Below are 27,332 nucleotides of genomic sequence, written 5' to 3' on the forward strand. Positions count from 1 at the left end.
CAATGTTCAGTTTGAAATGTTGAGCATCATAGAATACTTCATCGCAAATATCTTATGTATATCTTGAATAACGAGTGTATATAATCATAACAAATATGAATGAAGCGAATAATACTAGTGGTATGCCAAACGCGGTTTTCTTTATGCTTTATTTTATTTTCAAACCTGAAAATAATTTCCCCATGGTGTTCCTGTACAGTCAAAAGGTGCGGCATTTCCCTCTTTCAATATCCAATTTTGATTTTCGAAATAATATAATATACTCCATGAACTTGTAAAATCAATGAGAATGCAGTTTTGGTTAGAATTACGATAAACTTTTCTTGTACATACGAGTACCTTATTTAATTAGTTAGCATGTGAATTAAACATCGAAACTGAATAATAATCTTTTGTTGCTTATTATCAACACAGAATTAAGTTATTCACATGTTTTTTTTAATACCAGTATTCAATTTGGGCTATGTAGTCCATCGAAATTGGTGTACCCGAGTCAGAAAACATTTTCAGTGAATATTGTTTGAAACGAATATTTAAGATATTGGTATTTATGCGATCGAACACAAGTCATTACAGGTCAACATGTGTAGCATTTGTTTCAACGTCGAAACATGACATACACAACAGAGCTCTGGAAAAGTTCAAGAGCTAAAAACCATTTCCAATTGGAGAGGTTAATCAAGGAACCCAATCCAATGACTAAGTGACAACAATATTCCCAATATTTAGCCAAGTCAAAAAAGCAATACCATAAACAGAAGATTAGCATGTCTTCTCTTGTCGCTTATGTGTATATGATTCTATATAGATGTGGTAACAGAGAATCTAATAGCCAATGTCTCTAATAATAAACCACAATGCTGAAGTAGCTCAACTAATTTGACCTTTTGTTTCGTTACAAGTTATTTTATACAGAATGTAACATTAAATATGCCATTTGCTTACAAATGCTTGCCAGTGCCTCCCTCCCATAGCCAGTAACTAAGAAGTCCATGACATTATGATAAATGGCCATGAAACTACAGCTTCATGACGCGTAAACAGAGGTATCTTTTTTTCTAGTTCAATGACCAAATGATGTTTTATCACGACTCACGACTAATTCTTTTGCCAACTTGCAAAGGTCACTGTCACCTTATCAAGATTAATAGTGAATTGCACTGACATGGTGACAATATTCAGCAGTACAACTGTGGAGTCAGCAAATGCATTTATTATACGGTTCATTATTTTGTGATGCTGTATTTGGTGCCAAAGGAGTCAACCATCACGAGAGCTGGTTAAGTTCTTCTGCATGCTTGTAGTAATTTCTTGGCTAACAACGAGTAAACCGTGCCACATTTTGTTTGGATTGCGTCATCAGTCATTACTTTTTTTTTTTATCAGCGCAATAGCCATTACGTTAAGTATAACTCGTGTAACTTAATTTAATTGATGCTTTGAAGCATAAAATAGTGCTATAATTCGAACTACTATAATGAAGTGGAATGGGAAGAAGTGAGGTTCATTAAGTACTAGTATTTCTTTATTTACAATGACTCTCGGGAATAATATTGTAAAGGGGAAGAAGGTGGGAGACAACTCCTGTCTTGTACCAAATAGCTGATTCTTCACGGCGACGCAGAGCCAGGAGCTTCACATTATTCCCAAACATTAACTTCTGTATTTTAAAATTCCATTTTCAAATCTGTAATAGATCTTATGATGTTTGGAAATTTAACTGCAATGCTTTTGTCATTTTCCCATCTCAGCAGTGAGGCTTTACTTATTCTCACACCCAAGCCTGTGGTACTGTAGCTGGCTACCTGCGTATCAAAATTATCAAGCAATTCTATTCTTAGTTAGTTTGACGTATGTGAGTGAAAGGTTATAGTGTTTTATTTCGTAACGTTTTGGTAGCTTCTAGTCTTTTTTATGTGACTAAGAATATACCTCAGAGGTTCAATGAACTATTGATACATTCAGAGCTCACACTGTGATGTCTTTATGAGTAAATAGATAGTTTATATCCTGTTACGTAGATTAAAACTGTTAATACGATATTAAAATCTGAGCATTTAAATAAATATGGTTTTCTAAAATGATAAATTGAGAATCGACTTGTGACAAAATAAATCGGAAGGAATTATTGATTAGTTTATTGTTTCCTTTGTTATCACTTTCTTCTGTGTACCTAATTCACCCCGATGAGGTGGATGTGTATGATTATTATTCCTGTTCTTTCCAAAGTACTAGTTGTTCTTACAGTAGAATATAGGTGTAGGGTGGAACAAATTCTATTTCTGAATTTTAGAATGTCTGAGTTATAGGATCAGAAACTCTTATAATACGTATGGTGCCTTTTCAGTTGCATTATTCATGTAGAAGAAAGAGGAAAGTGAATTGGTGTCAAACTCAAATGATGTGATCCACACCAAACTAGTCCAAATAAAATCCAAAGTCTTACAACACAGCTCTTTGGTGATACCAGGAACCTACAACAGTATCATTTATCTGGCTGGTGTCAAAGTGTCATCCACCAGAAAGCGATCCCAAAAGTGATTCTTCTTTCTGGAAGTATGCCTCTGTCCATTGGCAGTGTCCCATGTTCTCCGCTTCAGGTTCGGCGTGTACAGTAAAAGTAGTTCCTTTTTGCCACTTCTCTCACTACTTTGAAAATACGCCAACACGAATCACGTCTCTGATACACAAACGTCCATTTCCACTCCACAGTCAACTTCCCTTTCCCTCTCATAATCCTAAAAGATGATACCTTTTATATACTTCAACCAAGAGACCCGCGTGAGCTCCCATCAGTCATGTCCGCTTCCCACTTGTCATCATTTGCACGCATGCATGAAGAAGAAGATCAGCTATCACGAGGGAAGGAGCCGGTTTGAGTCTCGTACCCAACAACAAGGTCCCAAGGTTCCATCAAAAGTTAAGCATTTTCATTTGCTCAGAGCAAATTAAACTCTTCCTTGCTTCGCTCTCTTTGTATTGTTCAACATGCCTCAGCCATTGTTTCTGATTTTACTTTTATGTACATTGTTCTCAAGTGGTTTATCCCAAACGGTTTCCCTCCAAAGAGAGTCTCGAATTTTACTTCGGGTTAAGAACACCCAGCTTGAAGACAAAAACAAGAGTCTCCAAGACTGGGTAGCCAAACACAGACCACAACCCCTGCAACTGGACCGGCATTACCTGCGACGCACAAAACCAATCACTTGTCTCCATTGACCTCTCAGAAGTTGGAATCTACGGTGAGTTCCCCTTCGGTTTTTGTCGCATTCACACCCTCCAAAACCTCTCTCTCGCATTCAATTTTCTCTCCAATTCTGTCTCCCCCAACTCCCTGCTCCTCTGTTCCCACCTCCGTCTCTTGAACCTCTCCGACAATTTATTCGTTGGAGACCTGCCGGAATTCACGCCGGAGTTCACCGAACTACGGGTGTTAGACCTTTCGAAAAACAACTTCACTGGCAACATTCCGGGGAGTTTTGGACAGATTCCACGTCTGAGTGTGCTAGTTTTATGCGGAAACCTTCTGAGCGGAACGATCCCTCCCTCTTTAGGCAATCTCACTGAGTTAACTCGTTTGGAACTAGCTTATAACCCCTTCAGACCAGGACCGTTGCCTCCCCAACTAGGAAACCTAATTAGTCTTGAAACACTGTTCCTCGCTGCTGTTAACCTCGTAGGGGAAATTCCACTCACTATCGGTAACCTCACCTCGCTCAAAAACTTGGACTTATCAAAAAATGGTTTGTCTGGTAATATCCCAAACAGCATTTCAGGTCTGAAAAACGTTGAACAGATTGAACTATTTGAAAACCAGCTTTCCGGTGAATTACCCCAAGGTTTAGGAAACCTCAGTAGTTTAATTCTCTTGGACCTCTCTCAGAACGCTCTGACCGGGGAACTACCACATGCAATCGCCTCTTTGCGTCTGTATTCTCTCAACCTAAATGACAACCTTCTCGGGGGGGAAATTCCTGAAAGTTTAGCTTCAAATCCCAACCTGCATCAGCTGAAACTCTTCAACAACAGCTTCACCGGGAAACTTCCACAAGATCTGGGACAAAACTCAGACATACAGGAATTCGATGTCTCGACGAATGACTTCGTGGGAGAGTTGCCAAAGTACCTCTGCAAAAGAAACAAACTCGAGCGTCTTATCACGTTCGCGAATCGCTTCTCAGGAACGCTCCCTGAGCAATACGGGGAGTGTGATTCACTTCAGTATGTCAGAATCCAGAACAACCAGTTATCAGGCCAGGTGCCTCCAGCTTTTTGGGCCCTTACAGGACTTCAGTTTCTTGAAGTGTCCAACAACAGGTTTGAAGGTTCTGTCTCTGCTTCCATCTCTGCGGCATTCACCAAACTCATTTTGTCTGCTAACGATTTTTCTGGCAAATTCCCAACGCGAATCTGCCAACTCCCTCACCTTCTGGAGATTGACGTCAGCAAGAACCGCTTCACCGGTGAAGTTCCCACGTGCATAACTGGGTTGAAAAAGTTACAGAAACTTAAGATGCAAGAGAACATGTTCACTGGCGAAATACCCAGTAATGTGGCCCTCTGGAACGACATGACAGAGTTGAACCTGTCATTTAACCGATTTTCGGGTTCAATCCCGCGAGAACTTGGCAGTTTACACGATTTGACAAACCTTGATCTCGCCAGTAATTCTTTAACGGGGGAGATTCCGGTGGAGTTGACGAACCTCAGACTCAACCAGTTCAACGTCTCTGATAACAATCTTTACGGGGAGGTTCCTTCAGGTTTCAACCACCAAATGTACTTTTCCAGTCTAGAGGGAAACCCAGGTCTGTGCAGCGGCGTCATCAAAACCCTACCTCCTTGTTCAAAACGCAGGCCGTTTTCTCTGCTTGCGATTGTCGTTTTAGTTGCCTGCGCTTCGCTCCTTGTGGGGTCCATGTTGTGGTACCTGAAGAGCAAGACTCGCCGTAAATCCAAGCGCTCGTATTTGTCAACCGCGTTTCAGAGGGTTGGGTTCAATGAAGAAGAAATTATTTCAAACTTAACCCGGGAGAACGTGATTGGAGCAGGGAGTTCGGGTCGGGTCTATAGGGTGAAGCTGAAAACGGGGCACACGGTGGCAGTGAAGAAGCTGTTCGGCGGAGTACATAAGCCTGACACTGAATTGGTGTTCAGGGCGGAGATTGAGACGTTGGGTAGGATTCGGCATGCCAATATTGTGAAACTGTTGTTTTGTTGCAGTGATGATGAGTTTAGGGTATTGGTGTACGAGTACATGGAGAACGGGAGCTTAGGGGATGTGTTGCATGGTGAGGAAATGTGTGGGGAGTTGATGGAGTGGTCTAGAAGGTTCGCAATTGCGGTGGGTGCGGCTAAGGGGTTGGCTTATTTGCACCATGATTGTGTGCCGCCAATTGTTCACAGGGACGTGAAGAGTAATAACATTTTGCTGGACCACGAGTTTGTGCCAAGAGTTGCAGACTTTGGCCTCGCTAAGACATTGCAGCTTGAGACAACCCAGGATGCTGTTATGTCCAAGGTTGCTGGATCATATGGCTACATTGCTCCAGGTCAGTTTTATGTTGTTTTTCCCTATATGAACACAATCAATAGTGATGTTAGAGAGCGAATTTGCCAAGAAATGAGATCATTAACAAAGACATGGGCCAATTGAAATAATTTTTTTAGTAATGTGAAATCAAACATTTGATCATATACCTTAAACTAAGTTCACTGATACTTTAATATGATTGAAAGGGGTTTGAATGTGAGTAATTCCTAATATAGCTGTACGAATTTGATATTTTGTAGAGTATGCTTATACAATGAAAGTGAACGAGAAGAGCGATGTGTATAGTTTTGGGGTTGTGCTGATGGAATTGGTCACCGGGAAGAGGCCAAATGACTCTTCATTTGGTGAGAACAAGGATGTAGTGAAATGGATGACTGAGATTGTTTTATCAACGTCCTCTGAAAGAGGAAGTGGCAATGTGGGAAGAGGTAAAGAGTATATTATGACCAAGATTGTGGACCCAAGATTGAACCGAAGCACTTGTGACTATGAAGAGGTTGAGAAGGTTTTAAATGTGGCCCTACTCTGCACCTCAGCATTTCCCATTAATAGACCTTCCATGAGAAGGGTGGTTGAATTGCTCAAGGACCATAAACTGCCATGATACTGTGTTGAGCTTCACAGGCTCTGTCCACAAAAGGACCCAAATTTTGTATGGGAGTCTCACTGGGCACCACAAAGCTATTGATGTCTCTGTATGCTTGCATGAATTCTTACTTACGAGGAAATTTTGAGCATATACATTTTTACATATTTAATGGTTAAGGAATAATTGTTTAGTTTCATTGCATGCAAATGTAAACTTTGTATTTTTTTTTATCGAATGTAAATCTTTTTGTAGATATGATGGCTCCTGAAACCTTTCTTTGATCAAAGTAAAAATACGTAGGGAATTGGAAAATAAAGTCATAATCATATATAAAGAAACACATTCGTGCACTCTTTAGCATTATATCTTCTATGTTATCAAAGCCAGGAGTTAACTTGTAAACTCGTACGAGTTTATGTTTTTAAACATGACTTCCAAGTTAACTCGGAAGTAAATTCGTTTTTCGCGTAAACTTGATAAAATCAAATGTAAAATTGGTAGAATCGTGTAGAATAACGAGTTTAAAGCAATTCTGCAAACTTGAAAGGGAAAAAAATTAAGAAAAACAAAGTCGTTTGGAGTTTAGGGTTTCATGACCTGATTGTCACTATCTCTCGCGCTCCTGTGTCTCTCTGCATGGTTATCACCATCGTCTCGCCTCCTTAACAAAATGTATCAAAATTAATGACAATAATCCAAATATTTATCTTTTACAATATTTATTTTTATGAATAATATATCTATAAATTTTATTTATTTAAGTTATATAATTTTTTAAACTTATTTAAATTAAGATATTATTTATATAATATTTTATCATTTAAAGTACATTTTTACAAGTTTACGAATTAAGTTTATGAATTCATTCAATTTTCACGAATTTATGTAAACTCTCCACTTTTGTAACCTTGATATCTAAACTTTTTTTTAGCATGCTTTGTGGGATAATAAATAAAATAATATCTTGAGGTATTATTGTCACAAATAAACTCATGTTTCAACCAACTCATCCTAATTTTAAAAACATATGAAATATTTTCATAGTTATTTGTTTATTATTTTCTTTTGTTCTGATTTTTATTTTATTTGAGAAAATTTTATTTGGCTATACAATTCTTTATCCTATTTCAAGTTTTATTTCTTCGATATTTACTTAACTTTATTCTGATACTTAAAATATTTATCTTTTATCGTAATCTTACATATTTATTTTTTACTTCGTTCATCAAATAATGTATAGTATTAAAAAAACAGAAATCTTAATTACATTTAATTAATTGTTATTAGGACATATATTTTATTATATTTATGTCTTTTTAGTACTTTATTTATTTGTTGACATATGACAATATCTTGCTTTCAAGTTCTCTTTAATCTGTTTACACAATTTTCCTTTATATTTCAACTTCTTTAATATTTACCAAGTTCATTCAAATAATCAAGATATTTTCCTCTTAATAGATGAATTGATCTTCTAACTGTTATCAATATTTAAATGTATGAAATTTGTTTCCTTGTTCTATAATTACTTAAAATTTATGTAATTATTATTTGATATTGTATTTTAATATTTATGTAATTATAATTTCTTTTCTTAATATTTGATCTTAAATAAAAAATATTTCTGTGTGCTTTTATTTGTATGAAATGCTAATTAATAAATTTAGGGTAAATATTATACATGACTTGCTATTAATCCTAATAAGGTATTATGATATCAACATATTAATGTAAATAATAATTAATAAATTATTGATAAATATAATATACTATTAATTTGATTTAGTGTGATATTAGATGGTTTCACATTAATAATCAATCAAACTCTATAAAATAACACACGTAGAAACTTATCACATTATTTCAATTTCAAATTTATCTTTGTACCCCTCTTTCAAGAATGTGTTATGAAATTTAAATATCAATTAAATTTAAGGTATCACACTAATATTATACTTTATTCTATGATAGCATTTGTTTGTACAAATTTTTAAAAAGATTTAGAAACACCAGCTATGTTGGTAAGTATAAGTTTTTTATTTGAGTTTTAAATATCTAGTATATTTATAATTTTATCCTTATTTTTCCTATTGTTGAAGCTCAAACAACTTTCATGTTATTTTTATTTACAACCTAATTTCATATATAAATTTCGTTTTTTTATGATTAAATAAATCACTTATCCAACATTAGTCTTAAATTTTCACAAATAAAATATTTTTATGAAAGTAAACTTATTCCAGTAGTATTATAAAACTTATCACACCCATGTAACACAAATAACATGATTAATTAATTCCAAAGTCCTAATAATATTAGCTTGTCACATTGATAAAGTATCCTATGGTCTAGAGACAAACTATTTTCATATTAAAAAAACAAGTTTGCTGTAGGTTAAGATTAAATTATACATTAATTTACAGAAAATTTCCTACATAAACTTTTAAAATATTTGTTTTTAACTTACATGAAATGTTAATTTTAATTTATGAAATTTTGTAAACTAAGCAATTTTGGTTTATTAAAATTGATGTTTGAATATTTATACTTAATATAAGGAGGGTGTATACAATTTTTATTTCATTTTAATTTTTATAATATAATTATTAAATTTTTTTAAATATAATTATTAACTAATTTTTTTAGAAGTAACTATTATTTTGAAATATTTATTATAAAATTGTCATATATTTCTTTTTATTTTTGTTTTTTTATTATATTTGTAGTTTTTATTATTCACTTTCATTAATATTCTCTTATATATTAATTTAATTAATTTACATATATTATTAAATTATTACACAATACAAATATCTAGAAAGTATAAATATATTATTTTATTGAAGATAAGTATTAGATAGAGTTGGAGTAACTTATTGTTGGTGTGTTGGGAAAAAAATACAGTATATTTTATTTTTAGAAAATAGAACTTTTAATAAAGCACACATATATTTTTATTATTTATTGTTATACTGATGTATTTTAAATTTAATAAGACAATGATACGTATACTCTATCAAAATGTTGTAAAGAAAATATGTGTTAACATATCATTATTATCTTTGCTTTTATAAGGTGAAATTGTTTTGCTACTTTCTTCCCCAAAGAAAGGCCGAATCTTTCTTCATCTTCTTTCCCTCGTGATGGCTTGTTTTTGAAGCAAGGGCGATTCCAATACAGAAAAGCTGTAGTGAATGAGACCTGAAGGCAAGTGGGTATTAAATTATTTTATTTAAACTTTTAATTAAATTGAAAAAAAGTAGCAGCACTATTTGTCAATTAGTTTTCTATTATATAAATAAATACAATAATGGATTTAAAAATTGAGTCTGTTACAGTGACCGTCACAGGTTACAACCCATTCAAATGGTATAATTCGAAATAAATAAATAATAACAAAAGTGAGTCTTAATTTGGAAAGAAGGATACCTTACGTTGCACAGAAGGTATCCACGTGGAGGGTGATGAGTCATGGAGCGCGTGAACAGGAAGAAGGAGGGTAAAATCGGATATAGCAAAGTTTGAGTTCACCCTCTTGGGTGGAATGAAAAGAAACTAACTTAACCGTGGTTAAAGTTTAAACCTCCACTTAACCACTCTGTTTCGCTCTAGTGTTTAATAAGTTCCATACATCTACGTCTATAAAAGAAAGAAACCCAAACCAGAAAGACGGATCATTCTGCCACAAACTGGGGGGAGTGGCGTCTTCATAAACGCTAACCTCTGCGTTCTTCTCTTCCTTATTCTTCTTCCTTCCATTTTCATCTCTGAGAAAATGAGAGAGTGCATTTCCATCCACATTGGCCAGGCTGGCATTCAGGTCGGAAATGCTTGCTGGGAGCTCTATTGCCTCGAGCATGGCATTCAGGTAATCCAACTGCTTTTATTTTGTTCGTAAATTCAAGATCCGTTTCGGATATTACCAATCCAACAACACATTATAAATAATTCGTTTTTTTAGTTATTTTGTAATTCGAATTCCTTGTTTATGGACAATTGCGTGTGGATCCACTTTGAGCTTAACATTTTGCCATGCACGACCAATGGCAATAGCTAAGAAATCATCTCAAATAAAAAAATAAAAAAAATGACATCTACGTGTTCATTGTAGCCAATGTTGAATTTGTTGAGTATGCAATATGCGAAGAAGTTATTGGTTGGAATGGATGGATGTTGAGCGTTGTTGTGTGGTGTGGTGTTTTAGGCTGATGGACAGATGCCGAGCGATAAGACGACAGGTGGAGGTGACGATGCTTTCAACACCTTCTTCAGCGAGACTGGAGCAGGAAAGCACGTGCCTCGTGCAGTTTTTGTAGATCTTGAGCCCACTGTCATTGATGAAGTTAGGACCGGCGCATACCGCCAATTGTTCCATCCTGAGCAGCTTATCAGTGGAAAGGAGGATGCAGCAAACAACTTCGCTCGTGGCCACTACACCAGTACTGTTTCTTTCCCCCTTTTTCGCACATTTCACAAGATATGTTGTGCATTCTCTTCCATTTTGTAATAACTAATAGCATATTCTTTTTCTTACGGTAATCTCTTGAATCAGTTGGGAAAGAGATAGTTGATCTTTGCTTGGACCGCATCAGAAAGCTTGCGGACAACTGCACTGGTCTCCAGGGTTTTCTGGTTTTCAATGCTGTGGGTGGTGGCACTGGTTCTGGTCTTGGTTCCCTTCTCTTGGAACGACTTTCAGTGGATTACGGCAAGAAATCCAAGCTGGGTTTCACTGTCTATCCTTCTCCACAAGTTTCAACCTCTGTTGTTGAGCCTTACAACAGCGTCCTTTCCACTCATTCCCTTTTGGAGCACACCGATGTTGCTGTGCTTCTTGACAATGAAGCCATTTATGATATATGCAGGCGTTCCCTTGACATCGAGAGACCCACATACACTAACCTTAACCGCTTAGTTTCTCAGGTTTGCGTCTATTCAACACATTTCAGTGGAAGTAAAAGTTCTGCTTTATCATTTTATATCATCATGTTCTGAGTTTGATATGATAATATTTTCAGGTAATATCATCACTGACTGCATCTCTGAGATTTGATGGTGCTCTTAATGTGGATGTTACTGAGTTTCAGACTAACCTGGTACCATATCCCAGGATTCACTTCATGCTTTCATCCTATGCTCCCGTGATTTCAGCGGAGAAAGCATACCATGAGCAGCTTTCAGTTGCAGAGATCACAAATAGCGCGTTTGAGCCGTCCTCTATGATGGCCAAGTGCGACCCTCGACACGGCAAGTACATGGCCTGTTGTCTGATGTACAGAGGTGATGTGGTCCCTAAAGATGTTAATGCAGCTGTAGCTACTATTAAGACCAAGCGCACTATCCAATTTGTTGATTGGTGTCCCACTGGGTTCAAGTGCGGCATCAATTATCAGCCTCCAACTGTTGTTCCAGGGGGAGATCTTGCCAAGGTGCAGAGGGCAGTGTGCATGATCTCTAACTCCACCAGTGTTGCTGAGGTTTTCTCACGCATTGATCACAAATTTGACCTTATGTATGCTAAAAGGGCGTTTGTACACTGGTATGTTGGTGAGGGCATGGAAGAGGGTGAGTTCTCCGAGGCTCGTGAAGATCTTGCTGCCCTTGAGAAGGACTATGAGGAGGTCGGTGCAGAGCCTGGGGAAGGCGAAGAAGGAGAGGAAGGGGATGAGTATTGATTACGAAGTTTGTATGTCATTACTTTTTATTTATGGTTGTTTTCGTGATGGTGTTCTTTTATGTACTTTCATTAGCTTTGCTTTCTAAGTGTTTGCATATATGATTGTTTCCATGGGATTGTCCATCTGGTGGACCTTGCTCTGGTCCAGAACAGAACAACTTCAATGATATGATCGTGGCTCTCTTAGAATTGAAAACTTTATGGGTACTAATTACTCTAACACACTATTATGTTTGGATGTCACTCACATATACCACTAAAATTCTATACACTTATATTTTAATCTACAATTATATTAATCTAAATAAAATATTATATCGAATGGTAATTAATTTTTCATGTTATTATTACAAGATTAATAGTAATTATGGGTTTTTAAAGTCTTTTTAATAATTATGTAATATTTGAATGTATTAGCTATATTGATTTAGATATAAAGTTGACTAAAACGTTACCCTACTTAATTAATATATGAAAGTTTAAAATAGGCGGGGAAGAAACATTTATTATTTTTCTTATTTCACTAAAAAATTGAGTTTACGGTCAACATTAAATATGGTTTTCAAAGTTCCATTGTCTAATTTTTTACATCAAAGATCAAATTCCTCCCGTTTAGTATTTTCAAATAAACTTTTATTAATTTTTTAATTGTTGAATTTTTATGTTTTTAATTTAATTTCTATTATTTAATTTTTTTAATCGAGTGACGTATATGCTGTTTGTTATTTACTTATCTTTTTTAACTGTGACTATTATTTACAATATTATAATTAATGTAAATTTTTTGAGTATTCTATAAAATGCACTAATTTATTGAGAAGTTAAAATTTAATTAAGCCTAGTAGTATTGTTATTTGAATAAAATTTATTTTACTAACACACTTTAAATAGAAAAGACTACAACCATAAATTTAGTTATGAAAACTGAGTTTATAAAAATTTTAATTTAATAGCTTTGACTTCCATATGATGGGGTTCTTTGATAGTGCTACTTAGCTTTGATGAAATTCAGAATAAATGTGTCACTTAAAATTATTACAGTACAAAATGTAAAACGAACCAAATGGTTCTTTTATCTTGGCCAGGGACATGAACTATTTGAGTCCCTTCCTTTGCTAATTCATTCGTGCGATACTTTCCCCTATGATTATTTCAGTTACTATAAAAATTATTTATTCATTACAAGAAATTTAACGAAAATCACTAAATTATATCAATTTTTTACGTATCAAAATCAAATTTTACAAATCGAAATTAAAAAAAAAATAGAGAATCAACTTAACATTTTAAAACGAAAATATAGACTAAATAAGTAATTAAATTTTTATAATATGAAAATAACCGACCAATTTAGTTTGATTAAATATATCATTATCCAATACTACCATATTATATACTATATGCTATGCACATACAAATGCAATTCAAACTATGGGTATTATTGATAAATTATTCATATTAAGAATATAATTAATCTCTTTTGATTTTGATTTGTTTTCCAAATTTTAAATAAAACACTTTTTATAGGTCAATGTTTTACCATGACAAAAAAACAAAAGTCAGAGTGAATTTCTTTTTAAAGTTGAATTCTAAAATAGTTTCTGGAGTCAAAACAAACAATTGAAAATACTTATTTTTTATGAAGATGAAAATATAACGTTATTTATAAAAAAGTATTTGAAAATCTATAAAAGCAAATGTATCTTACACAAAATCATGAATAAGAGATATACATATTACATGAAAATTAGTTTTATTCTTATTTGTGTATTATGTATCAATAGTTAAGTTTTAGAAATTAAATGCAGATCTCTAGATCTCTGAAGTTCATCATCAATTATAGATTAATATTAATTAATTTTGGTGAAGATCATCAAATTGTAAACTCATCATCATATTTATCCATCCTTATTTAAACTGCAATATATATTTTAAACTCATTCAATTACTTCAAATTTTCAAATTTTGTCAAACAAAAGGATTGTCTTAAACTCTATACTCATAAAAAAAATTCTCTTATTCTTATTATTATTTTTTGTACCCTTAAACATTTATATGTTGTCCATCTTCATTTACTTTTAATTTCAAGTGTTAAAATTGAATCAGTCATTATCCGAATAATTAAAAAAAAAATAGTATTAATAAGAATTCTCGTTCTTTCTCAGGTAGCGAATAGTATATGTGAGACAAAATTCGATCAAGCCATGTATAGTCAAATTCTCCTTTTTTTTTTTTTTTAACGTGGTTTGGTAAATAAAAAGTAGTCTTCAGTCAGCCCAAGAACTGAGAAAGAAGAGAGAGAGAAAAGGCTGTGAAAAGTCACGCGGGTAAGAAGTTGAAGGAAGCTGAAGGATTTCGTCTCCAAATCATATTTACAGCTTCAATCCAGTGAATCCTTGCATTGCCGGTTTAAGGTTATTACTTTTTTATTAGAGCCTATGGAAAACAGAAAGAAGGACAAGAAACTAGCTTTCGTTTGTAATCAAGAATCTCACACAACTGTTGAAACTCAGGTATGGAACTATCCTATCTCTCATTTTTACCAAAGTAATCAATCTTTGCCTTTACAATTTCAGCTTCTTGTGAAGAATGTTTTTTTTTGTTCGTTTTATTTTTCTTCCTACCTTGTATGGCTTAGTTTCTATGTTGCTGCCGCCACAGAATACCAGAGAGACTAAAAATGAATGTCAGTCATAGGTAGGGAAAATAATGAATTTTAAAGTAAAGGAATTAAAGATTGATTCTTTATTCACTTGTTTTTTTTATCTTTGACATAAAAAAAATTGTATTATCTACTTTTCTTCTATCTTGGGTATCTTAGGGTTATCATCTTTTCAATTGGATACCTCGTTTGCGAAGAAATATAACATGTATGTATTTCTATTTTGTGTTGTTTAAATACTCCTGTTGAATTTATTTAGATGAATATGATTATTAACAGACCAAGCGACATAATGCACAACCAAATGTGATTGTTGTTCCGAGTGCCAAAATTAGTAGTTCCTCAGCTTCACTTGAGAACACACCTAACTCAAATCAGCAACAACAAGCTTCAATTGTTCAACGGCCCTACACTCCTCAAAGTGCCATACAACAGTTCTTGGCAATGCACTTCCCCACCCAAGCATCAGCAGCTGGTGCCTTAAATCAATGGCAGCAGTATCCACACCTATTTGCCCAGTCAGCGTCACCCTTTTGGCAATCTCATCCACCCTCCGCCGTGGCTGGCCCATTACTTGGAGCAAATGTCCCTACCATCTATCACCCATTCACTGATTCTGGCTTTCCTGCAGCACCTTCCTCTACAACACAGCCACCACCTCCTAGTATGTGTTACAATTACCCATTTCCTGTCTTTCCATGTAAGTATGCAACTCTTACTCTTCACATGGCATGCAGTACTTTATACAACAGTTATTTTAGAGTTGAAACTGAGCATGGGTCGATGTATACATAATACATCTACACATTTCAAATACTATACACTCTAATTTGTATAATTATTGTGGTATTCTCATTTGATTTGGCTTAAAAGTTTAAAATCTATATGGGCAATTATTGAGTTGTTCAACATGGATGAGTCCCGAACATGACCAATGTTTTGCTTTTGAAGTGTGTGCTTCTTTCATTGTCAATGCCAGGAACAGTTTGGGTGTAGTAAACATACTTTAAGCAATAACATAAAGTTTGATACGCTTGTTTACAGGTTATTGGGGTCCATCTTCTTACATGGCTCAGTTGTACCAAATGCAGCATCCTTATGTTCACAATTTTCCTGATGCACTTAACTTTTCTTCGGCAACACCGAAGGTGCCAAATTGCTCAGCTTCTGCAGAGAATTATTCTCAAATAGGAAATATCAAATCACCTTCAGAACTTAATCAGAAGTACCAACAACTCTGGGAAGCTGAGGTGAGTACTTCTCCCCATGTCACACTCAAATTGTGATCATTATGACTTCCAGTGCCTTGAATCTTGCCTACAGACATGAACAACTTTCTTTCTTACAGAAAGCAGAGAATGTCGAGCTGCGGAGGGTGGCACATAAATTGCGAGCTAAAGTTTCTGGTTACAAGGATAAGCTGAAGAAGCTTCAAGCAGAAGTCTCCTCATTCAAACAGAAAGCAGAACTGGCCTTTAAACAAGTTATTGGAACAGTGCCTGCAGGAACAACTCAACCTTTGAAGAAGAGAGGGAGGCCTAATCGATCGTTGGCCTCAGCCGATGCAATAAACGAGTCTTACCTCCTGGCTGGTGGTAAAAGACCTTCAATGCGTAACTCTTTGTCTCAGAATAAATCACCGTTTGAAGAAGTTAAACCCATCTTTGAAAAAGTCATTCTTAAGAAGGTGGAAAATAAAGAAATAACTAATCGTTTTGCCACTACAATGGCTCAGCAGGAAAACAACGTAAACATCTTAAATACTGTAAAAGATGGGAGCTGCAACACCCAGATAAATCAGATTTACCCAATCAAGTCTGCATGTCAAGGTCATGTTCATCAGGAATCTGAGGGAGTCCTGATATGTGGAAGTCGAGTACATGTTAATTTTGGAAAGGACAAAGACTTGAGACCCTCAGAAGTATTAAACCATGACAAGAGTGCTTCATCTAAAAAATATATTGGAAATACAGGGTTGAATTCTGACAAACATTTGGAAGACAGTGTAAAGGATGTATTAGATGGCATTTTCATCCAACAGGGACAAAACATAACTCCTGGATGGAGTTTGAGGTTGGCAGAAGAGGAGGATGTTTCAGAATATATTGAAGGATCAGCTAAAGATGAAGATGAGGTAACGGGGAATGACACTAGCTCCGCAGCTGAAGAAATTGGTGTAACAAAAAACCTAGGTGGTTGGTTGCCCCATGAGTAAATGCTTTGCAACTAGTCCAAAAGCTATGTTTACCGCAATAGTTGGCAATAGTGTTTTGTGAAGAAATGCCTTACATCTACTGCCTTAACAGTATAATTTTTTGATAATGAAATCACTCTGATCAACTGGGATAATCATCCAGCTGTTATGAACTATAAAGCAGTATGTAGATTTTTGTTAATATTTTGCCTCATCATTCAGGGAATTACAAGTGGTTTGTCCTTAATGAGTCACTTGTTTATATAATTTTGGTAAAAGAAACATTGCAGTTATATTATAATAAAATATATATGAAAAGAAGTTAATACAATATGAAATATGATGTTATTTTATTTAAATAATATAAATGAATAAACATCTTTTTTGTAGTTTTGTGGCTTGCACCTCAAATTTAGAAAATATAAGTAGTTTTTTTCTTAATTTTTAATATTAGTAAATTGAATACAAATAAATAGATCTTCTGTAAAAATAATTGAAATTAGTTTATTTATAAATTATTTTGTAGAAACTCTTTTAATGTACTTTTTTTTTATAAATCTGCTCTTATTTATTTTAAAATGATTTGATTGTTAAATCATTACACTTAAAGGATTTGCACAGTATCAGAGTGGAGTTGGCTGTAGAATAAGGTTTGATTTTATACAAAATCAAAAGGTAGAAATTGTACTTTATTAGTCCTGGACTAGCGAGCACGGTTATGTAAAATAAAACAAAAATAAAGCTCCAAACTTTTTGTTTATCTATTATTTTTTTTCAAATCTATTTCTTTATAAATACAAATTTTAATTAAGTTCCTCTGTTTTATAAATGCAGTATTTGAAAGTTTAATTTAGTCATTTAATTTTAATCATGTGACAATCTGACTCAATAATATTATTAGTTGTATAAATTGTCAGTGTGCATATTATTATAAGCAAATTAAAATTATCATATTTGCTTACTAGCGTGTTATGGTTAGCTGGTGGTAAATGGTCAAGCTGTTATGTTTTTGACTATTTTGATCAAACATTTTATTAATAATGAGATCAAGTTTATTAATAAAATAATAAACTAGTACACTAAAAAAAAAATAACAGTTTGAAATAAATTATCTTCTATATTTAATAAGACGTGTTTCCATTTTTATTAATAGTATAAAAATATCATAACGTTTTTTTCTGTATGAATTTTCCAAAAAAAATATAAAATAAAAATTCTTACCACAATAGAAATATGTTTTTTTTTTCTTTATAATTAAAAATAACACAAGTTTCAATCTTTAAATATAAAGCTAAAATAACGATGGGAAATATTAAACAACATTAAAAACATAATTATCAGTTACTTCATTGAAAATATAGTTAAATTGCAGTAATTTAAAAAAAAAAACACAAATTTTTTAAATGATCTTATCTACAAGAAACACATTTTTGGTTTATTTTTCGGATATCCATAATTGCAGGCTAAATCTACAAAAAATTATATAATAAATATTTTGATCGAGAATGTTTTCTTTGTATCACAGTACTTTTATGAAATGTAGGCTATATTAATTTTAACAAACGGTCTATTTCTAGAATTCAAGGTAACCGCATAATTATTTTTCCATCATATTTTTAAGTGAGTAATAAAACATTTCAAATGGTAGTCCAACACCAATCATCACCACTATTATACTTCAAACTTTGGTTAAAACAGGTTATTTTTCATCAAAGTTAGGTCATGTACCTACAAATTCAAATTTACTTGTTATGTCCACCCACAAAAACCTACAGAAACAGAACATGCGTATTTTTAAAATTATACAATCTTATAAACTAATCAACAATAAATTACACTATTTTTTGTTATCTGAACAAAATATTTATTTATATTAAAAGTTTATAGTATTCTCAAAAGTTTTTATATATATCATATAATCCGTGATCCGGACTATATGGTAGAATATGGGAGGTATAGAATTGAATTTTGTGACTTTATTGTTGAAACTTATACAGTAGTTAGCAGAAAATGGGGATAGCGGGTCATCAAAAAATGTAATTAAGCCAAACATGTAAATTAATTCCAATACCATCCATTTAAGCAAGATACATGAGTACATTCATATCTTCTCCTATGCACCAATCATAGAGATTCATTCATTATGAAGAGTAGAACAATGATTTATCATTTAATAATAAAAAGTCATGGATGGACTTATATTAAATGGTTTGTAATCCTTTCTAAATAAGAATTCTTACCTTATGATCAAATGTAGGGTTAACTCATAAAAGAAAAATGATATAGATAAATTAATAAGAATACACAGAAAAAAAAAAAGAGAAAATATTAAATGGCAATAGAGAATTACACGTGGGTGAGTGGTAACATGGTTACGTTACAGCTCCATACATTCTCAGTCTGAGATGGATAGAGATAGAGTTCCAGTGCATCTCTTTCCTATAAGTTAACAGCAACAACATAAATGTATTTTTATTTTTAATTTTATTTTAAAAAACCTATAAAAGTCAAACAAACTTTCTCTCTGTGTAATGACTTTATGCGGAGTCTTGGAAACAGAAAACAGAGTTGATGACTGGGTAAAAGGAAGTATGTAACAAAATCGGTGATCCCCATTGTGTTTTGATTTCCCAAATTCACGAACACCAATTTTCACAGTGTGAAGAATGGCCACGGTTGAAGAGAAGGAGGAGGATGAGAAAGCGAAGCGGAAACCGCCGAGGCCGAAACGAATATGTTTCTCTTTCGCGGCGTACGCCAGCAGCCTCCTTAACAACCTAAAATCCTCGAACGTTGTAATCGACGAAGGATTGTCGGACCTAGAACTCCGAAACCTAGAATCCAAATTGAAATTCTCGTTCCCACCGGACCTTCGCGCGATCCTCCAACAAGGCCTTCCCATATCACAAGGCTTCCCCAATTGGCGTTCCTCTTCGACACAACAACTCCAAATTCTCCTCAACCTCCCCGCCTCCCTGATTCTCCGTCGCGTCTCCAACACGCGCTTCTGGCACCCCTCGTGGGGTCCGAAGCCGCCCGACCCGACCCAGGCGCTTCGCCGGTTGTTAAATGATGCACCGCGCCTCGTCCCGATTTACCGGCATTGCTACATTCCCTCCTCCCCTGAGGCCGCCGGGAACCCTGTTTTCTACGTGGATGACAGCGGGGATGTCTGTTTGCTCAGCTTCGACTTGTCGGGGTTTTTCCGGGAGCTTCTGGCGCAGGAAATGGACGAGCCAGTGTGGGCTGCGACGGCGGCTAAGAGGGTGAGGTTCTGGTCGGAGCTGGCGGAGGACCGGTGCGGGAGGTGGTGGTGGTGGGGCATCGCTAAGGAGAAGCTCGGGGGATGCTTGGATAGGACGGTGTGGAAATTGAGAGAGGGAGGGTGGACGGAGGAGGAGATACGCGAGATGGTGACGGTGGAAGAGAAGAAGAAGAGAGACGAGTTGAAATTGAATAACAAAGAGGCCATGGCGCGGCACGTGAGAGTCCTATCATTGGTTTTGCTGCGTGCGGGGTGGAGCAGGGAAGATGTTGTGTATTCGCTTGGGGTGGTTGGTGATGAGGAAAAATCCTCCCTCGAATTCCATCAAGAATCGTTAGATCAACGCAACGTCAACATCAACGGCTTCTAACCTTGTCGCTTCTCGTCTCTCATCACTATTAGTCAACCCGTCGCATCCCATTTTTCTTTTTTCGCTTTTTTAATGTTTTTTTATATTTAACATATAAGGAGTATAATTAAAAATATATAATACATACAAAAGAAGTTAGATTCCAGAACTATTTTTTGTAAAAAAAATTGAGGGGCGATGAAATTGCAATTGCAAGACCTAGTTTTAATTTGTGAGTTCATGTGGACTCAGTTTTATTTGACCTAAAAATAAGTTAAAGTATTATTGACGGAACTAACTAATCCCTGGTTTTGCTGCCATTAAAAAAGGAACGAAATGATGCGAATTTACATGGAGCATGACAACTGAATTGACTCGCCCTATGCGGTAGATGTGCTTCTGTTTCAAGCTTCATTCCTGGACCACAATCACGCAATACATATCTGGTATGCTATTTTCTTGTGAACCCAAAAGCATTACGCATTTCTCAATTCTAGCGGTTTATTTTTTATTCTTTACTTACGTGATCATGAGATTTTTAAATTTTGATAATAATTAATATTATGTAAGTGATTGTCACGGGAGTAGCCGTGTAGAGAAAGGGTTACCGAGTTTAGGAAAATTGGGCACACTGAAAATGGATGGAATTGGGGAAAAAGTCCTCTCTCTACTTGTTTCTAGAAAACAGGGTGATTGCAGTGACACGAAAGAGAGCGTTACGACCTGCCAAAGAAAAATGTTCCGTGGGTTTTTTATGCAAGTGGCAACCCTTTTGGAATTTTTACTCTCCACAATTTGGATCCTTGGAAAATTTAAGCATGGCTACCTCAATGCCCTTCTTCACAACTAGTACAATTTCTACATGCTTCGATTTGTTTCAATCACACGATCAAAGCTCTTACGCAACACTCATTACTTTCTTAAGTTTTATATACTCTAATAATAATTTACGCACTCCTCTACAATTAACAAAATATGTACTTTTCAACAATTTGACGCTATCCAAAGTGGTAGTTAATAATAAACTAAATTATTATTTTTGCGTAATTTAATTATTTTTTTAATGTACACTGCAAAGTTGGTTCTTTGCTTTGGTAGTGTTGACTCGTCTTATGCATCAATTAGTTTCTTTCAACATTGAAAAGAAACACTTAATTTTATTTAATTATCGTCACCCTTATTACATTTCCCGACCCCTCACTCGTCTATTCTGTATTAAATCTTTTATTTATTCATCTCTCTTACTAAATTAAATAAACATTATTTTATCACTTTTATGTATTTAATGAATGCATTTTTTTCCTCATTCTAAACCCATGATCTGCTACACATGGTCGTGCAAGAGATAGTTACTCTTGCCAACAATGCTTCCCCTTCAAATCCATGGTTTTTGTCTTAGACAGTAAATCATCTTCTGGATTTACTCTTCTTTCTTCACAAATCATCATGTTTCCTTTGATCTTAACTCCTTTTCTTTTTTCTTTCACTCTAATCTCTTCTCTTTTATGATGCCTTCTTAAGGTTTTAATAATGTTTTATGAGAAAATTCTCATCTTTATTACAATAAAATGAGATATTTAAAGTCTTAAAAGTAAGATTTAGATCTTAATAACAAAATCAAACATTTCGAGTTATTTTCTCTTAACAATAATGTACAAAACTAAATTTTAAGCTGTAAAATATTTAAGTGCAAATGAAAAAAATTGCAAGAGTGTGTTCCAAAAATAATGACTTGTTTAAAAATTGATGTAATATTATGTAACCTATTTAAAATGAAATAATGCTTAGTGTGAAATTCTAATAAAACCCTGACATTGTATATGTTCATGGTCATTATAATTTGATATAAAAAAATATCATTCATTTATTTAATCATGTAACTTTATATCTTTTTATGTTAAAGGTTAATTTGTGTAAACTAGAAATATATCTTAACAATTCTAGTAATATTAATCACGTGAATAATAATTATTGTCTCTGACGATAAAATAAGAAAAATAGTAAGATTAGATGAAAGAGAAGAAACATAAATTTTTATAAATACAATTAGATTATTGTAATTCATTATTGTATTTTTTTATCACAAAGTTTCTAGACCTATTTCAAATCCTAATGAATCATATAATTAAAATAGTTCAGTGTGTAACTTCTTTTTTTCCTTTGTGCAGTTTAACGAACTCATTTTGAGTTCTATAGTTTTCATTTTCACTGGTATCAACATTCTCATTCTCGGCCTGTCTAGCGTAGTCAAATGTAGGAGAATTAGAAACATTGATTGACTCATCAGAAACATCGTCGTTAGCACTTTTTGCGCCCGTGTTTGTTTTGTTCATGCTTTCATGGGCTGTCAATGAATTTTGCTGAAGTAGAATCCACTTGGTCCACTGTAACATCTAACTTATAATCTTTCAATTCCAATGTTGTATATGCAAACTTGATTCCTCTTCCTTGTTGTTAACTGATGTTTCAAATTATTTTTCAATTGTATTATGTGTTGGTTATTCTTGGTTGTGTTATGTTTAAAGTCTTACACCGATTATAAATAAAATCAATTTATAATGTATAAGTAGATATAAATTTTATTTTATAAATCGATTTATGAAATTAAATTAAATTTAAAATTAATTTTTGATAAAATATGACCGGTGTGTCACTGATGATAATATAAATTTTATTTTATAAATCGATTTTGTGAAATTAAATTAAATTTAAAGTTAACTCTTTAAAATACTATTGGTGTGTGAATGGTGATAAAGTAAAAAATGTAAAAAAAGAGTTAACATAATATTATATTTTTAATTTAAAAAAGCACTTAAAAGGATAAATATTTTTATTCTCACTATTTTAATCATGGAGCATGATTAAAAATAATCTAAATATTATCATTCAAGTACGAATTACCTTGATGAAATTATGCTGGGTAATAATTTATCGACTTCTAATTCAAATGATATGCAAATAATAGTAAAAAGAGAGTTTTTATTCTGACAAAAAAATGAAAAGAGAAAGATATTCGTATTTTGTTAGTGAAGAAATTTGAGATAATGAAATAGTTCATTTGCGTTTTTTTAGTTATTTTATAATAAACATTTTTCTATAAACCATAGTTAAGCAATTCCAGTTAATTTAATTTTAATATTTTTTATATTAATTCCAAATCATCTCCATCACTTGATAATATATATATTTTTTAAGTTTAGTGTTTAGACCTTTCATCTATTTTGGTTTCTACGTTATATATTCACAAAATTTTTGAATAAATTTTTCAAGTCTACAGAAATATAGCACCCTACTGCTGTTTATCCAAATAATGTTCACTACTTTTTTTAATTATATAGTAATAAGTCAAGTTGAGAAAAGGTAAAACGACACCGTGGTAAGAGAGATAGGTCAGTGCCAAACGCTATCTACGAATCGCAGTTCAAAATGGGGCATCGTGTAATAAATTACCTAAGTCGGTTACACTCAACTCACTCTCCACCGTTAGATTATCCACGAAGTTGGATAGGGAAACCCTTTCTTCATGGATTGGGAAAGCCCAAGGATCAAATCAAATAATCAAAATAAAAATTAGGTCTTCTCTTTCTCTCTGCCTCATTTTCCAAGCAGGTGGGAATAATCCATCCCACAAACCTCACCGATCCAATGACCTCTAAGCTAGTTGCTTCCAATCTCCGTCACCACATCACAAAATCAGCCAAAAACCTCCGCCCGAAGCTTCTCTCCACGGCAGTGGAGGCGGCGGTCCCGGAACACGATGGGAACAACTCGTCCGGAATGACGATGAAGGGCGTTCGAATCTCCGGAAGACCCCTCTATCTGGACGTCCAGGCAACATCCCCGATGGACCCGCGTGTAGTTGACGCGATGCTGCCTTTCTATCTCACTCGTTACGGAAACCCTCACTCTCGCACCCACTTCTACGGCTGGGAATCCGACGACGCCGTGGAACACGCGCGCGCTCAGGTAGCGTCCCTCATAGGTGCGTCCCCCAAGGAGATAATCTTCACCTCCGGTGCGACCGAGTCCAACAACATCTCCGTCAAAGGCGTCATGCATTTCTATAAGGACAAGAAGCGGCACGTGATAACCACGCAGACGGAGCACAAGTGCGTCCTCGATTCCTGCCGCTACCTCCAGCAGGAAGGTTTCGAGGTCACCTATCTTCCGGTTGAATCTGACGGGTTGATTGATTTGGAGAAGCTTAGGGCTGCGATTAGGCCCGACACGGGGCTTGTTTCGGTGATGGCGGTGAACAATGAAATTGGAGTAGTTCAGCCGGTGGAGGAAATTGGGAGAATTTGCAAGGAGTTTAATGTGCCGTTTCATACTGATGCGGCTCAGGCGTTGGGGAAGATTCCCATTGATGTGGAGAAGTGGAATGTGAGTTTGATGTCGTTGAGTGGGCATAAGGTTTATGGTCCTAAGGGAGTTGGGGCTTTGTATCTACGTCGGAGGCCTAGGATTCGGGTTGAGCCTCAGATGAACGGAGGTGGCCAAGAGAGGGGGATTCGGAGTGGTACTGTTCCCACTCCTTTGGTTGTGGGCATGGGTGCGGCGTGCGAGGTGGCTAAAAACGAGATGGATTATGATGAGAAGAGGATTTCTAGTTTGCAACAAAGACTCCTTAATGGGATTAGAGAGAAGCTTGATGGGGTGGTGGTGAATGGGAGCTTGGAGAGGCGCTATGTGGGGAATTTAAATTTGTCTTTTGCGTATGTTGAAGGGGAGAGTTTGCTCATGGGGTTGAAGGAGGTGGCTGTGTCCAGTGGCAGTGCCTGCACTAGTGCTAGCCTAGAGCCTTCGTACGTTTTGAGGGCGTTGGGAGTGGAGGAGGACATGGCTCACACTTCTATTAGGTTTGGAATTGGGAGGTTCACTACCGAAGCTGAAATTGACAGAGCAGTGAAGCTCACTGTTCAGCAGGTGGAGAAATTGAGGGAAATGAGTCCGCTGTATGAAATGGTCAAGGAAGGGATCAACATCAAGGATATTCAATGGGCACAGCACTGATCATTGGCCTTTCCAATTGCATTTCAGTACAGGTGATGGGGAAGGAACAGTGATTGGACTCCAAGCATAACTGTCACTATTGCAATTGCCGGTTTTCAGATATGTCTTATTATTTAGCTATAGATTGTATCTCGAGGTTACATTCTGCAATTAAAAGTTTACCCTGGTAGAGCTACTTATACACCATTATTTTCAATTATTGTTAGTTTAGCCTGCCGCTAGTGCTTATGAAAAGGAAAACATGTATTAGTACTCTGGATAAATTCCGATGTCGGCGTTATTATGGTTTCAGATGATCACATGACCTTCTCCAATGCATCCTAGCTCTCCCACAGCTTAAGGTTTACCTGTCAAGTTTAGCACTAGTTTTGTTCTTGGGTGGTGGATTAGGGGATCAAACGCAGGTACCGTATTTTTGTTTTTGTTTTTGTTTGTTTTCTTTTAGTTTGTACTGTGGGCATTAAACTATTTAGTACTGAGGCACACCCTCTTTCCTTGCCTTGGTAATGTCAATAAAGGTTGGTCCAATGGTTCTCGTATCCTTTCATGTCTTGAAATTTGAATACAAATTTTAAGTGCATTCATTGAAAGAATTAAAGATTTCTCTACTTAAAGAATGCACAAAGTTTTCATTACTATATGGAGTCAAATGTTTACAACTTTACCCATTCAACAGAAAATGCTTGAGACTAGAACTTGTGACAAACGAGAGGGTATTGAAATGGGAAGGGATGGAGCGGTGGTGAAAACATAGGAGGGAGTTGGAGGTGTTCAAAGTGTGGGTACCTAACTATAAACCTAAATCAACTCAATCCAAACATTCAAACACCATTGTTTGCAATTTGTGGAATGTTTGTATAAATCCATCAAACCTCTGATGTTTGGATGGAATATAGGGTTAGTGTTGAACCTGCTTAATTAATGCATATTTGAAATTTTAATTTATTATTTATATATATTTAGTGTTTTCTCATGTGCACACAGGTTGATAATTGATGCTGTGACATTTTCTTTTGTTCATTTTTTATTTGGTCCATCTTACTGTTTGTCTTTTTTATTTGTTGGGTAAATAGTGACATATTTGGATTTTATTATAATAAGAAAAAAACTTATATTCCAAGTGTAATACTTTTATTCCAAACTGCTTTAATGATTAAGAAATAAGTTGATTTGCATGCATATTGTGGGGAAATTGTATATTCATTAAAGTTCATATATATATATATATATATATATATATATATATATATATATATATATATATATATATTCGTGAATGAAATTTGTGTTTTCTTTTCATTCCACAATAATAGGTTTATCTACGTATGTGTATCTATTAATTCAAATATTTATTAAATATATATTTTAAATAAAAAGTAAAAATAAACAAAATATGATATTAGTAATAATTTGATTTAAAAGAAATACATTTTTTATGCTAAATAATAATGACAATTATAATTGTATAAATTTTGAAATAGTATAAATAATAACTAGGAGTCTTTACAATTTAAATTCTGGGCATGTTTGAGAATAAAATAACTAAGAGTCTTTATAATGTAAATTCTGGACATGTATGAGAATAAGAATGGATTGAATATGTAGATATTTATTTGTTTATGCTTAATTTAAAAAAGTTAATATTTATATTTATACCTATGTTAATATTCTTTGTTAAATATTGACATGAGTTTATATAGTATCTACAAATATGTTATTTGCTATTTTTAATTCTAAAAATTGAATAAACCTAGAGAAAGAAAGTCTTATACTGTATAACTATTTGAAAATCAATGGAAAAACAGGATACTTGTACATTTCAACTATTTAAAAGTTTTATTGAAATGTAATTTGAAAAAAATACAAAAAATAGTTTCTCTACTGAAATAGTTTGAAATGTAACTTTTATAACCTCATGAATCATACCCAAATAGTTTCTCTACTGAATTTTTTATTTGAATTTAATAGAAATATTAATTTAAACCCATCCAAGTTATTTTGATTATCTGGAGGGAGTGCAATGAAATGC

The 27,332-nt window shown here is 34.3% G+C and overlaps 5 protein-coding genes across 5 annotated transcripts; all 5 read left to right on the forward strand.

The window, feature by feature from the left end:
• The first annotated feature begins 2,329 nt into the window (after positions 1 to 2,329).
• HSL2 (HAESA-like 2) lies at positions 2,330 to 6,396 on the forward strand. The gene is given in 3 exon segments (XM_088101049.1): positions 2,330 to 3,141; positions 3,143 to 5,552; positions 5,794 to 6,396. Coding segments are annotated over 3 exon segments (2,928 nt in total). The 5' UTR covers positions 2,330 to 2,988; the 3' UTR covers positions 6,159 to 6,396.
• A 3,406-nt stretch (positions 6,397 to 9,802) lies between these two features.
• Positions 9,803 to 11,898, forward strand: LOC124823495 (tubulin alpha-2 chain). The gene is made up of 4 exons (XM_047295701.2): positions 9,803 to 10,011; positions 10,348 to 10,582; positions 10,696 to 11,066; positions 11,162 to 11,898. The coding sequence occupies exons 1-4, from the start codon at positions 9,919 to 9,921 to the stop codon at positions 11,816 to 11,818; spliced, it is 1,356 nt and encodes a 451-aa protein (XP_047151657.1). The 5' UTR covers positions 9,803 to 9,918; the 3' UTR covers positions 11,819 to 11,898.
• A 2,221-nt stretch (positions 11,899 to 14,119) lies between these two features.
• On the forward strand, positions 14,120 to 16,894 carry LOC124823496 (uncharacterized). The gene is made up of 4 exons (XM_088100980.1): positions 14,120 to 14,333; positions 14,762 to 15,182; positions 15,527 to 15,732; positions 15,831 to 16,894. Exons 1-4 carry the CDS (start codon positions 14,259 to 14,261, stop codon positions 16,695 to 16,697), a joined length of 1,569 nt encoding a protein of 522 aa, XP_087957106.1. The 5' UTR covers positions 14,120 to 14,258; the 3' UTR covers positions 16,698 to 16,894.
• A 2,072-nt stretch (positions 16,895 to 18,966) lies between these two features.
• Positions 18,967 to 21,337, forward strand: LOC124823498 (uncharacterized). Its single transcript, XM_088100238.1, has 2 exons — positions 18,967 to 20,522; positions 20,620 to 21,337. The coding sequence occupies exon 1, from the start codon at positions 19,343 to 19,345 to the stop codon at positions 20,309 to 20,311; it is 969 nt and encodes a 322-aa protein (XP_087956364.1). The 5' UTR covers positions 18,967 to 19,342; the 3' UTR covers positions 20,312 to 20,522; positions 20,620 to 21,337.
• Positions 21,338 to 23,789: 2,452 nt separating this feature from the next.
• NFS1 (nitrogen fixation S (NIFS)-like 1) lies at positions 23,790 to 25,842 on the forward strand. Its single transcript, XM_088100505.1, has one exon. The coding sequence runs from the start codon at positions 23,936 to 23,938 to the stop codon at positions 25,301 to 25,303; it is 1,368 nt and encodes a 455-aa protein (XP_087956631.1). The 5' UTR covers positions 23,790 to 23,935; the 3' UTR covers positions 25,304 to 25,842.
• Positions 25,843 to 27,332: the final 1,490 nt, after the last annotated feature.

This window comes from Vigna umbellata, chromosome 10 (assembly GCF_029865625.1).
Source record: "Vigna umbellata cultivar VRB3 chromosome 10, Vumbellata_1.0, whole genome shotgun sequence".
NCBI lineage: Eukaryota > Viridiplantae > Streptophyta > Magnoliopsida > Fabales > Fabaceae > Vigna > Vigna umbellata.

What these genes read in the sequence shown, in the direction of transcription:
- LOC124823495 (XM_047295701.2), top strand. Translation starts at nt 9,919, where the DNA reads ATGAGAGAGTGCATTTCCATCCACATTGGCCAGGCTGGCATTCAGGTC. An exon ending in GCCTCGAGCATGGCATTCAG is followed by an intron (nt 10,012 to 10,347) that starts GTAATCCAACTG and finishes GTGGTGTTTTAG; the next exon opens with GCTGATGGACAGATGCCGAG. An exon ending in CGCTCGTGGCCACTACACCA is followed by an intron (nt 10,583 to 10,695) that starts GTACTGTTTCTT and finishes CTCTTGAATCAG; the next exon opens with TTGGGAAAGAGATAGTTGAT.
- LOC124823496 (XM_088100980.1), top strand. Translation starts at nt 14,259, where the DNA reads ATGGAAAACAGAAAGAAGGACAAGAAACTAGCTTTCGTTTGTAATCAA. An exon ending in CCCATTTCCTGTCTTTCCAT is followed by an intron (nt 15,183 to 15,526) that starts GTAAGTATGCAA and finishes GCTTGTTTACAG; the next exon opens with GTTATTGGGGTCCATCTTCT. An exon ending in AACAACTCTGGGAAGCTGAG is followed by an intron (nt 15,733 to 15,830) that starts GTGAGTACTTCT and finishes TCTTTCTTACAG; the next exon opens with AAAGCAGAGAATGTCGAGCT.
- LOC124823498 (XM_088100238.1), top strand. Translation starts at nt 19,343, where the DNA reads ATGGCCACGGTTGAAGAGAAGGAGGAGGATGAGAAAGCGAAGCGGAAA.
- NFS1 (XM_088100505.1), top strand. Translation starts at nt 23,936, where the DNA reads ATGACCTCTAAGCTAGTTGCTTCCAATCTCCGTCACCACATCACAAAA.